Source organism: Sus scrofa, chromosome 3 (assembly GCF_054392235.1).
Source record: "Sus scrofa isolate SSC_HxYL_T2T_F1_AM1 chromosome 3, Sscrofa_HxYL_maternal_Yorkshire_Landrace_v2.0, whole genome shotgun sequence".
In the NCBI taxonomy this organism is placed as follows: domain Eukaryota; kingdom Metazoa; phylum Chordata; class Mammalia; order Artiodactyla; family Suidae; genus Sus; species Sus scrofa.
Window position 1 is genome coordinate 30,240,027 of NC_139385.1, and position 12,453 is coordinate 30,252,479.

The 12,453-nt window shown below is 36.0% G+C and overlaps 1 protein-coding gene across 3 annotated transcripts in view; it reads right to left on the bottom strand.

Moving 5' to 3' along the window:
• The window catches only part of ABCA15 (ATP binding cassette subfamily A member 15), a 162,961-nt gene that overhangs the window by 21,591 nt on the left and 128,917 nt on the right, over positions 1 to 12,453 (bottom strand). For all 3 annotated transcript variants that reach the window (XM_085017384.1, XM_085017383.1, XM_085017386.1), the window contains 2 exons: positions 2,740 to 2,956; positions 1,040 to 1,210 (listed from right to left, as the gene is read on the bottom strand). In XM_085017384.1, the coding sequence (XP_084873510.1) occupies positions 1,040 to 1,210; positions 2,740 to 2,956 (388 nt within the window). The remainder of the gene's footprint in view (positions 1 to 1,039; positions 1,211 to 2,739; positions 2,957 to 12,453) is intronic.

Here is a 12,453-nt window from a genome sequence, read left to right on the forward strand (position 1 = left end):
CTCCTTAACCCACTGAGCAAGGCCAGGGATCGAACCCCAAACCTCATGGTTCCTAGTCGGATTCGTTAACCACTGCACCATGACGGGAACTTCCTAGGATTTTCTGGGTATAGTATCATGTCATCTGCAAACAGTGACAGCTTTGCTTATTCTTTTCCACTTTGGATTCTTTTTTTTTCCTTCTCTCATTGTCATAGCTAGGACTTCCACAACTATGTTGAATAAAAGTGGTGAGAGTGGACATTCTTATATTTTTCCTGATCTTGGATGAAATTCTTTCAGCTTTTCACCATTGAGAATGATGTTAGCTGTGGGTTTGTCATATATGGCCTTTATTGTGTTGTACACTTTCTTGAGAGTTTAATCATAAATAGTTGAATTTTGCCAAAAGCTAAGAAAAGCTGATTCTTAAATGTATATGGATTTGCAAAGTACCAAAACTTACTGCAAAGCTAAAGTAATGAAAATGAACATGATCCTGGCATAAAGATAGACACATAAATCAAATAAATAAAATTGAAAATCCAGAAATGAACCCATACTTTTAACATCAATTGATTTCATCAAGACGGCCAAGTCACTCAGTGGGGAAATGAATAGTGTTTCTGTTTTTTTTTTTTTTTTTTTTGTCTTTTCTAGGGCCGCTCCTGCAGCATATGGAGGTTCCAAGGCTAGGGGTCTAATTGGAGCTATAGCCCCTGGCGTATGCCAGAGCCACAGCAATGCCAGACCTGAGCCACATCTGCGACCTACACCACGGCCCACGGCAATGCTGGATCCTTAACCCGCTGAGCAAGGCCAGGGATCGAACCCACAACCTCATGGTTCCTAGTCAGATTTGTTAACCACTGAACCATGACGGGAACTCCATGAATAGTGTTTTTAACAATGGGTACTGGAACAACTGGATATACAGAAGACTCAAGCTGAACATGTGACCTGACTTTCTTTTTTGAAATAAGGGCCAATTATCCATGTGTTTTGTGGGCTGCACCTGGGACTAATTTCCTACAGACTTAGGAAGCCTGAAGATACTTACTTGCTTTACTACAATTTAAGTAGGCAGGAGGTTTTTCTCTGGAGCATTGTTTCTTCATCTGGTAGAAAGTAAAATAGTCAGCAATACATTTCCCCAGGTTGTAGTTGGGAAAAAGCAGTAATACATTAAGTACGATGTTTCTGGTGGCATTTGACATGCTATGTTGAACTTCTAAAAAAGATCAGATTAGTTTTCATTATAGTAAATATCCCCCAAACAACACATTTCCCAGTGGTGACCAAACAAAATTCAGGGGATTAAAAAATATGATTAATATTAATATATTAATTGCTTCCCAGGAAGTTTTTGCCAGCTGATATCTGATGACACAGTTTGTGCTGATAATTGCAGAGTTCAGGAAAAATTTTTTGGTGAGGTAGTTGTCTAAAACATATAAAGAATTCTTTTTATTTATTTAATCTTTTTGTCTTTTCTAGGGCCGTACCCGTGGCATATGGATGTTCCCAGGCTAGGGGGTCGAATCAGAGCTGCAGCTGCCAAGCTACACCACTACCATGGCAACGCGGGATCTGAGCCGCATCTGCAACCTATACCACAGATCATGGCATTGACAGATCTTTAACCCACTGAGTGAGGCCAGGGATTGAAGACGCATTCTCGTGGATACTAGTTGGGTTTGTTTCCACTGAGCCACAATGGGAAGTCCTGAAATAGTCACTCTTGAAGTAGTTTCCAGGGAACTGGTTTATGACAGGTAAAGGGCTAAGGGAATGAGGCAGGAAGCCTGTACTTTGGAGCTCTGCCACAACAGGGAAGGATTACATGATGAAATGCTTGATCCAGTTCAAATTCATTTTATAGGGTAATTCAACAAAGGAGTAACTATGGTCTCTTTAGGAACTTGGAGTAACTATGGTCTCTTTAGGAACTCTATCTATAATAATGGTCAGTTTACCATCTCCCCAAATCTCAAAATCAGAGAAGGAAAATGGGGAGACACATCTTTAAGCATACTGCCGAAACCAGGACTGGAAAGGAAGGATAAATGTCTTTGTTGTAAGTATGTCAGGCACATATAGCGTTTTGCTTCTTTCTGAAAAGAACCTTGTTCAGTTACTCGGGATTCATTAAATGGGAGAAGGGCCCCACCATACAACCTTTCCTCAACAAAACTGTTGGCTTCTCCTAAGAACTCAAGATTCCCCTTGACTCTTCATTCTTTTCACCTCACTACAAACCACCACAATATCAAGGGATAACACTCTTAAAACATAATAATGATTGAATATATTTGAAATATAATTTAGTCTAACTTTCTGAGGTCTACTCTTCCAAGAAGAAAGCTGCTCTTTTGTGTTCTCTCTCTATTGTTCACTCTCTTTCTCTCTTTGACAAATGAGGGACAAATGCTCAAGGATAAATGCTCCTAAAATTTTCAAATGACAGTGCAAAACAGATTCCTTAAATTATGGATTGGAGCTCTGGGATGTAGGGTTTGAGAGGAGGAATCTTGCCAAAGAGCCCCATCATGTTGAGTCCCATCACTTCAATATTAGGACCCCAGCTCTAACAAAATGTCTAGGGTATCACAGGCGCTGGAAATAATTTTGCCGACTTACATCAAATTCAGAATATCCCCAAAATCTAGAACTTAATTGTCTACTCATGTCCTTAGGCGATTACGACTTATTTATTCACGGCTGCCTTCTGGGGAATGAGAAACTTTGTGAAACCCTTACCTAATTGAAATGAGTCATCTATGAGGAGAGTGAAAATGCCGGAGAGGTAGTTGAATAGGACGAGTATGATGTAGGCAGAAGTACTTCTGGTAAACAGAAAGCTCAGCAGGTACATGAGGGGAATGGCAGACCAGCCATACAGCAAGAAGATCAACATAGTGTCCAGAAAACGGTAATCTGTGATGTAGATATCCAATCGGCCGTATTTGAACACTCCCTGAAACATAGAAAATGCAGATATAAAGGCAAGGGGAAGTGCAAAAATAATTCAAACCATGACACTTAGAGAAGGAGATAGCCAGTTCTATCCTTAGTTAGTACAGACGTATTCATTAATTAAACCAAAATACTTCTTTTAAAAAAGGCCTTAGCTATGAGCATGATGTAAGATACGTTTTTTCATCAGAGGATAATCCAGTGAACAGAACCACTATAATTCCTCCCCATTTTTAAACACAGGACAGTTTTTTTTTTAAAATCCATAAGCAAAGTCATTATACTTTCCCTTAATAATCCTAATAATCCCAATTCTCAATTTTCCCAGCCAGGAGGTTATTTCTCTAAAGATTTTCCCTCTGACTACATCTTCTCACTGCTACCTACTTTCAAACTGGGTTGCCTGGTCCTATTCTATGTCCCCACTCCCATTACACTCACCGAAGCAACTCTGGGGATTCTTTTTAAAATTTTTCTAATAGAAATTGAAAACTAGACAGTGAAGCACAAAATTCGAGGGGTCTAAATTGATTGGATGGTGGTGGTGGAGAGGAAAGTGTAGTTGTTAAAGGAAATAAATTTCTGGAAATCCCTGTCTCAGTAATTGCAGTTTTCCCACAAATGTCAAAAGTTGTCCCTGTGTTCAATTTCACAATGCTGTAGCAGGACAATCAAGAAGTAAACAGTAAGGTAAGCTGAGAAAACTCACAATGTAATTAAAGACTGGTGTCCTTGATGGTGGCAGCAGTTGCAATGGAAAGGAACATATAATTATGCTTATTTCATTTCTGAAAGAATATAATGTAAACACCATGGGTAATCAAAGTTTGGATTATCTGGAAATCCCTGTTTTGAAGGCTTATAACTCTTCAATGTCACAAATCATAACCTATTTCAAAGAAAAGTCAAATGCCGAGTTGGATAAATAAGCAGTATACTCTCTTCTTGAACAAGAAGGCCATGCATTATGAATGTAGATTCTACCCAAATTAACCTATAAATGAACATGCAAACGAGGTGTTTAAGTACTATGGTAGCCACTTTACTATGAAATGTACATATGCCTAGCATAAAAATTAATATTGTAAAAATGGCCATACTACCCAAAGCAATCTACAGATTCAATGAAATCCCTGTTAAATTACCCATGACATTTTTCACCGAACTACAACAAACAATCCAAAATTTATATGGAACTACAAAAGACCCAGAATTGCCAAAGCAATCCTGAGGAACAAAAACCAAGCAGGAGGCATAACTCTCCCAGACTTCAGACAATATTACAAAGCCACAGTCATCAAGACAGTGTGGTACTGGTACAAAACAGACATTCAGACCAATGGAACAGAATGGAGAACTCTGAAATAAATAAATAAACCCAGACACCTATGGCCAATTAATCTTTGACAAAGATCACTTTGGGTGGTATGGCCATTTGTACAATATTAATTTTTCCAATACAGGAGCATGGAATATATTTCCATTTCTTTACATCTTCTTTAATTTCCTTGATTAATGTTTTATAGTTCTCAGCATATAAGTCTTTCACCTCCTTGGTCAGGTGTATACCCAGGTATTTGATTTTTGGGGGTGCAATTTTAAAGGGTATTATATTTTTGTGTTCCTTTTCTAATATCTCATTGTTAGTATACAGAAATGGGACTGATTTCTGAATGTTAATCTTATATCCTGCTACTTTGCTGAATTTGTTGATCAGTACAAGTAGTTTTTGGGTTGAATCCTTAGGGTTTTCTATACACAGTATCATGTCATCTGCATACCATGATAGTTTTACCTCTTCTCTTCTTATTTGGATGCCTTTTATTTTTTTTTGTTTGTCTGATTGCTGTGGCTAGGACTTCCAATAGAATGTTGAATAAAAGTGGTGAGGGTGGGCATCCTTGCCTTGTTCCAGATTTTAGTGGGAAGGCTTTCAGCTTTTCTCCATTGACTATTATATTTGCTGTGTTTGTCATAAATGGCTTTGATTATGTTAAGGAATGTTCCCTCTATACCCACATTGGTGAGAGTTTTTATCATGAATGGGTGTTGGACTTTGTCAAATGCTTTTTCTGCATCTATTGAGTTGATCAGCGGTTTTTGACTTTTCTTTTGTTAATGTGGTGTATGATGTTGATTGATTTGCAATATATTGAACTTTGTAGTATATTCTGATGTCCGGTAACATGATTCTTCATGCTTTGTACTTTTTACTCACTTTGCTTTGGCTCTTTGAGGTCTTTTGTGGCTCCAAATAAATTTTACTATTATTTCAAATTTAATACTAAATTTTAGTATTAAAAATGTCATGTGAAAAAGTGTGAAAAATGTCGTGAATATTTTGATAGGAATTGCATTAAATATGTAAATTTCTTTGCATAGTAATAATTAAAAATAATAATTCTTCCAATCCATAAACGTGGAATATCTTTCTACTTATTTCTGTAATCTTTAATTTCATTCATCAGTATCTTGGAGAACATCCATGGGCACTTGAAGAGAATGTGTATTTTATTGTTTTGGGGTGTAATGTCCTGAAGATAATAGATATCTAAGTCCAACTGGTCTTATGTTTCATTTAAGCCTCCTCTTTCCTTATTGTTTCCTTATTGATGAGGATGGATGATCTATCCACTGATGGAAATGGGGTGATATTGTCCCCTACTTTTGTATTATTGTCAATTTCTTCCTTTATGTTTGTTAATATTACTTATATATGCAGGTGCGCCTATATTAGGTGCAAACATGTTAACAAGTGGTATATCCTCTTCTTTTTTTTTTTTTTTTGGTATATCCTCTTCTTGTATTGATTCCTTTGTCCACTTAGGTGGGTCTGGTTTTGATCCATCAGCCATGTTTTGCCTTTTTATTTGTTAAGCATTTTAGAAATTGAAGTTTAGTTAATTTAAAATATTGTTTTATTGTCAGGTGTACAAAGTGATTCAGTTATACATAAATCTATATTCTTTTTCAGATTCTTTTCCATTATAAGGCATTATAAGATATTGAATATAGGTCCCTGTTTTACACAGGAGACCCTTGTTATTTATCTATTTTATATATAATGGTGTGTATATGTTAATTTAAAAATTATAATTTATCCACCCTCCTGCTATGCCCTTTGGTAAATGTAAGTTTGTTTTCTATATCTGTGAGTCTATTTCTGTTTTGTAAATAAGTTCATTTGTGTCATTTTTTAGATTTCTATGTAAGTGATATCATATGATTTGTTTTTGTCTGATGTGCTTCACCTTAGTATGATAATCTCTAGGCCCACACATATTGCTACAAATGGCATTATTTCATTCTTTTTTGTAGATGAATAGTATTCCATTTTATAGCTGAATAATATTCCAGTGTGTGTGTGTGTGTGTAAAACATCTTTATCAATTCATCTATCAATGGAAATTGGATATTTAGGTTACTTTTCATGCCTTGGCTATTGTAAATAGTGCTGCTATGAACACTGAGGTGTACGATGGGAATTCGAACTATCTTAATCTTGAAGGCATGTCCTTGCATAGGAGTGTCCCTATACACAGTACATATGCCCACTGTCTTTGGTAGGAGAGCTGGATCTGAAGTGACCATGGGTTGCATCTTACCCTGGAGTGTGCTGGCAGCCACTGCCTTGTTGTGAGGTAGGCCTTGAGCTGGAGGGGCTAGAGCCAGAGCCAAGTGCAAGATGGGTTCTCCTATGCTGTTGTGGCTTGGGCCATGGCCTCAGGGGCTGGAATAGGAGCCCTGAGAGAGAGGGTTTCTCCTGGATATGAAGGAAGTCTCCACTTTGTTTTGGGATGTGTCTTGGGGCTACACTTTTCTGCTAGTTTCACTTCTTCCTTGCTTTGTGCACTTTGGTTAGAAATTGGGTCCATATAGGAGGTATGGCTACTGAGTTGGCCCTACCACCTCCCAAGTGTGTTCCCTGCTAGGGAAGTGGGTCCTGAGCAGATGTTTTTCCTTCCTTCCTTCCAGACTCAGTGTGGATGTTTCTTTTTAGTCTGGATTGTAGAAGAGCTGTTCTTTTAGTCTCTAGGTTGATTTAGTTAGTTGCTTTATATATAGTTGTAATTTTGATGCATTTAAGAGGGTAGGCGAACCTAGTACCCACCTAGTCCACCATCTTGATCCAGGCATCATTACTGTTATACTTATCTCTTCATGTGTATGTTGGTTTGTCTGGTGTAGTTTAATTTAATATTGAAGGATTTCTTTCAGGATTTCTTACAGAGAAGGTCTGGTAACAGATTTAGTGAGTTTTCCTTTATTTGGGAATGCCTTATTTTATTTATTTTATTATTTTATTTTACTTTATTTTATTGTAGAAGTAACATGACACCATATCTATACTGTTAATTTTTTTGACTTACATACTCTTATAATGTATGTCTTTTTTATTATTATTAAAGTATAATTGATTTACAATGTTTTGTCAAGTTCTGTTGTACAACAAAGTGACCCAATCACACATACTTCCCTGTGCTGTACGGTAGCATCTCATTGCCTATCCATTCCAAATATAACAATTTGTATCCAAAAATACCCCCAAATGCCCATCCATCCCAATCCCTCCCTTTCTCATTTGGGAACCCCTAGTCTGCTCTTCTAGTCCATGATCTGTTTCTGTTTTTTGTTATTTTTAGATAGGATCATCTGCTCCATATTTTAGATTCCACAAATGAGTGGAATCATATGGTATTTGTCTTTTTCTTTCTATCTTACTTCGCTTAGTATGAAAGTCTCTAGATCAATCCTTGTTGCTGCAAATGGCATTAGTTTGTCTTTTTATGGCTGAGTAATATTCCATTGTATATATGTACTACATCTTAATCCATTCATCTATTGATGGACATTTAGGTTGTTTGCATGTCTTGGCTATTGTGAATGTATCTTTTTCAATGAAAGTTTTGTCCGAATATATGCCCAGCAATGGACTTGCTGGATCATATGGTAGTTCTGTATACAGTTTCCTGAGGTACTTCCATACTGTTTTCCATAGTGGTTGTGCCAATTTGCATTCACCAACAGTGGAGGAGGGTACCTTTTTCTCCACACCCTTGCCAGCATTTGTTATTTGTTGGCTTGTTAATGATGGCCATTCTGACCAGTGTCAGGTGGTACCTCATTGCAGTTTTGATTTGCATTTCTCCAAAAATTAGTGATATTTTGCATTTTTTCATAGGCCTGTTGGCCATCCATATGTCCTCTTTAGAGAAATATCTATTTAGATCTTCTGCCCATTTTTCAATTGGGTTATTTTTTCTTTGTTTTTAATTTGCCTGGGTTGTTTGTATATTTTGGAGATTAGGCCCTTGTCTGTTACATTGTTGTCAAGGAATTTCTCCCATTCTATGGGTTATCTTTTCATTTTTTAATGGTTGCCTTTGCTGTACAAAAGCTTTTGAGTTTGATTAGGTCACATTGGTTTATTTGTGTCTTTATCATCATTATTCTAGGAGGTGAATCAAACAAGATGTTGCTGTGATTTATGTCAAATAGCATTATGCCAATGTTTCCTCTAGGAGTTTTATAGTATCCGGCTTAATATTTAGGTCTTTAACCCATTCTGAGTTTATTTTTGTATATGATATTAGATAGTGTTCTGCTTTCATTCTTTTACCTTTAGCTTTCCAGTTTTCCTAGCACCATTTATTGAAGAGGCTTTTTTCCACTCTATGTTCTGTCCTTCTTTGTCATAGATTAGTTGGTTTACATCTACATGGATTTTTGGTTTTATATCTGGGCTTCCCATCCTATTCCGTTGGTCTATATTTCTCTTTTTGTGCCAGTACCATATTGTTTTGATGACTGTAGCTTGATCCCTCCCTTTTCATTTTTCTTTTTCAGTATTGCTTTGGCTATTTGTGGTCTCTTGTGGTTCCATACAAATTTTAAAATATTTGTTCTAGTTCTGTGAAGAATGTCCTTGGTAATTTGATAGGGATTGCATTGAATCGGTAGATTGCCTTGGGTAGTATAGTCATTTCGACAATATTGATTCTTCAAACCCAAGAGCATGGTATATCATTCCATCTGTTTGTGTCATCTTTGATTTCTTTCATCAGTGTCTTATGTTTTTCAGAGTAAACTTCTTTTGTCTCTTTAGGTAGGTTTATCCCTAGGTATTTTATTATTTTTGATGTGATTTTAAATGGGACGGTTTCTCTGATTTCTCTTTCTGATCTTTCACTATTAGTATATGGAAATGCAATTAATTTCTGTGTATTAATTTTGTAGCCTGCAATTTTGCCAAATTCATTAAAGAATTCTGTTTTTTGGTGCTTTCTTTAGGGTTTTCTAGTTATAGCATCATGTCACCTGAAAACCATGATAGTATGACTTTTTCCAATTTGGATTCCTTTTATTTCTTTTTCTTATCTGATTGCTGTGGATAGGACTTCCAAAACTATGTTGAATAATAGTGGTGAAAATGGACATCCTTGTCTTGTTCCTAATCTTAGTGGGAATGTTTTCAGTTTTTCACCATTGAGAATGAAGTTAGCTGTGGGTTTTTCATATATGTTTTTTATTATGTTGAAGTAGGATCCTTCTATCCCCACTGTCTGGAGAGGTTTTATCAGAAGTGGGTGTTGAATTTTGTCAGAGGAATTTTATGCATATATTGACATGATCATATGGTTTTTATTCTTCAGCTTATTGGTGTGGTCTATCACATTAGCAGATTTGCAGATATTGAAGAATCCTTGCATCCCTGGGATAAGTCCTACTTGATCATGATGTTTGATCATTTAATATATATTTGAATTTGGTTTGCTAGTATTTTGTTGAGGATTTTTGTTAATCAGTGTTATTGGCCTATAATTTTCTTTTGCTGTGGTATTTTTGTCTGGTTTTGGTATCAGATTGGTGGTGGCCTCATAGAATGAGCTTGGGAGTATTCCTTCCTCCATTATTTTTTGAAAGAGTTTCAGAAGAATAGGTGTTAACTCTTCTCTGAATGTTTGATAGAATTCACCTTGTAGCCATCAGGTCCTAGAGTTTTGTTTTTTGGAAGGTTTTTAATAATATTTTCAATTTTGTTACTTTTGATTGGTCTGTTCATATTTTCAATTTATTCCTTTTTCAGTCTTCATAGGTTTTACCTTTGTATCAATCTGTCTATTTCTTCTAGATTATAGTAGTCTCTTATGATCCTTTGTATTTCTGTGGAGTCAGTTGTAAAATCCCTTTTTAATTTCTAATTTCATTGATTTGAGCCCTCTCTCTTTTTTTTCCTGATGAGTATTCTAAAAGTTTATCAATTTTGTTGGTCTTTTTAAAGAAACAACTTTTGGTTTCATTGATCTTCTCTATTGTTTTCTTTGACTCTATTTCATTTATTTCTGCTCTGACCTTTATAATTTATTTCCTTCTGCTAATTTTGGCTTTGTCTGGTCTTCCTTCTCTAATTGTTTTAGGTACAAGTTTAGGTTGTTTATTTGAGCCTTTTCTTCTTTCTTGAGGTAAGACTGTATTGCTTAAAATTTCCTCTCAGAACTGCTTTTTCTGTGTCCCACAGGTTTTGGGTTGTTGTATCTTCATTGTCATTTTTCTCTAAATATTTTTTGATTTCCTCTTTGATTTATTTAATGATCCACTGGTTGTTCAGGAGCATATTGTTTAGCTTCCAAGAGTTTGTGGTTTTTGCTGTTTTTTTTTTCTTTCTTGTAGTTGATTTCTAGTTTCATGGCATTGAGGTTGGAGAAAATGCATGGGTTAATTTTGACTTAAAAATTTATCAAGGCTTGATCTGTGGCCCGAAATGTGATCTACCATGGAGAATAATCCATGTGCACTTGAGAAGAATGTATATTCTGTTGCTTCGGGATGGAATCTTTTGTAAATATTAATTAAATCTATCTGGTGTAGAGTATTGTTTAAGGCCTGTGTTTCCTTTTTGATCTGTTGATTCCATCTGTCTGGATGATCTGTCTCTTGGTATAAGTGGGGTGTTAAAGTCCCCCACTGTTATTGTGTGGCTGTTGATTTCTCCTTTTATGTCTGTCAGCAGTTGCTTTATATATTGAGGTGGTCCTATGTTAGGTGCATATATATTTACAATTGTCATATCTTCTTGGATTGATCCTTTGATCATTAGAAATGTCCTTTGTGTCTTGCGATTTTCTTTATTTTAAAATCTATTTTGTCTGATATGAGTATTGCTACTTCATTTTCCTTTGATTTCCATTTGCATGTAATACTTCTTCCATTCCCTCACTTTCAGTCTGTATGTGTCCTTGGATCTGAAGTTGGTCTCTCGTAAATAGCGTATATATTGGTCTTGTTTTTGTATCCACTCGGCCATTCCATATCTTTTGGTTGAAACATTTAACCCATTTACATTCAGTGTAGTTATGGATAACTATGTACTTATTGCTAATTTGTTATTTGCTTTGTTACTTTGAGTCTTTTTTTTCTTCCTTTCTTTTGTTGGATCAGAGATGCTCAATGGTATCCTTGATTGTTGAACAGAGCAATAAATATTGCATTTGTCTTCACCTCAATGGAAACTGCAACAATGCATAATCATATACAATCTTTGTCTTTTTTATTGAATTATATTTGATTTACAATATTGTATATTGTGTTAGTGTCCATTGTACAGTGTTAGTGTCCATATATATATGTCTGTATATATATATAGTTATTGTCCATATTCATATATATATATATACACATATATGAATCACATGTATAATATATATCTATGGCTGGATCTGCCTTCACTGTGTACACACTGGCAATAGCCTCTGTGGTTTGGCTTAGAACAAATTCCAGACACCCCCTGGTATGTCTCTGAAAAGCTAGACTGAACTTCTGACCTGATCTCAAGCCAGGCGGCATTGCAGAGTGATTGAGTATGGGGCATACACCCTTTTGATCGGGAAGTGCAGCAAGGTGCCCTGATTATTATTAGTAAGCCAGCACACATGCACTCCTCACAAGAAGAATCAAGCTTTCTTCAGCCCCTCTGTCTGTCCCAGTGGATTTCCCAGGAGCTTCCTCAAAGAGAAGGTTTGCCTGTGTGGACCTTCTCTCCTTTACAGATCCATCTCAAGTCATGTCCTGACACCTCCCTTTTTTTCATCCTGCTCAGTTACATGGAGATTTTTCTTGCATCTTTAGTCATACAGGTGATCTGCCTGTTTTCTATGAGAATTGTTTCACATATAGATGTATTGTTGATATATTTGTGGGGGGAGGTAAATTCCATTTCCTCCTATACCACCATCTTGATTCCCCTCTTGATGGTCACTTCTTCAACTTGCTACTGAGAATTTTTGTACTTATGTCCATCTGTGTTTTTTTCTTCTTGTGTCTTTGTCTGATTTTGGTATCATGATATGCTGGCCTCATAAAATGAGTTTTGAAGTGAGACTATATATTATCCTTAAGTATTCTTAGCATATTTATCAAAATTGGCCAAGTCATGGATCCTAAATTATTTCAAGTTTTTGAAATAATTTTTATTATTTAAACTTAAAGCCATGTATTATA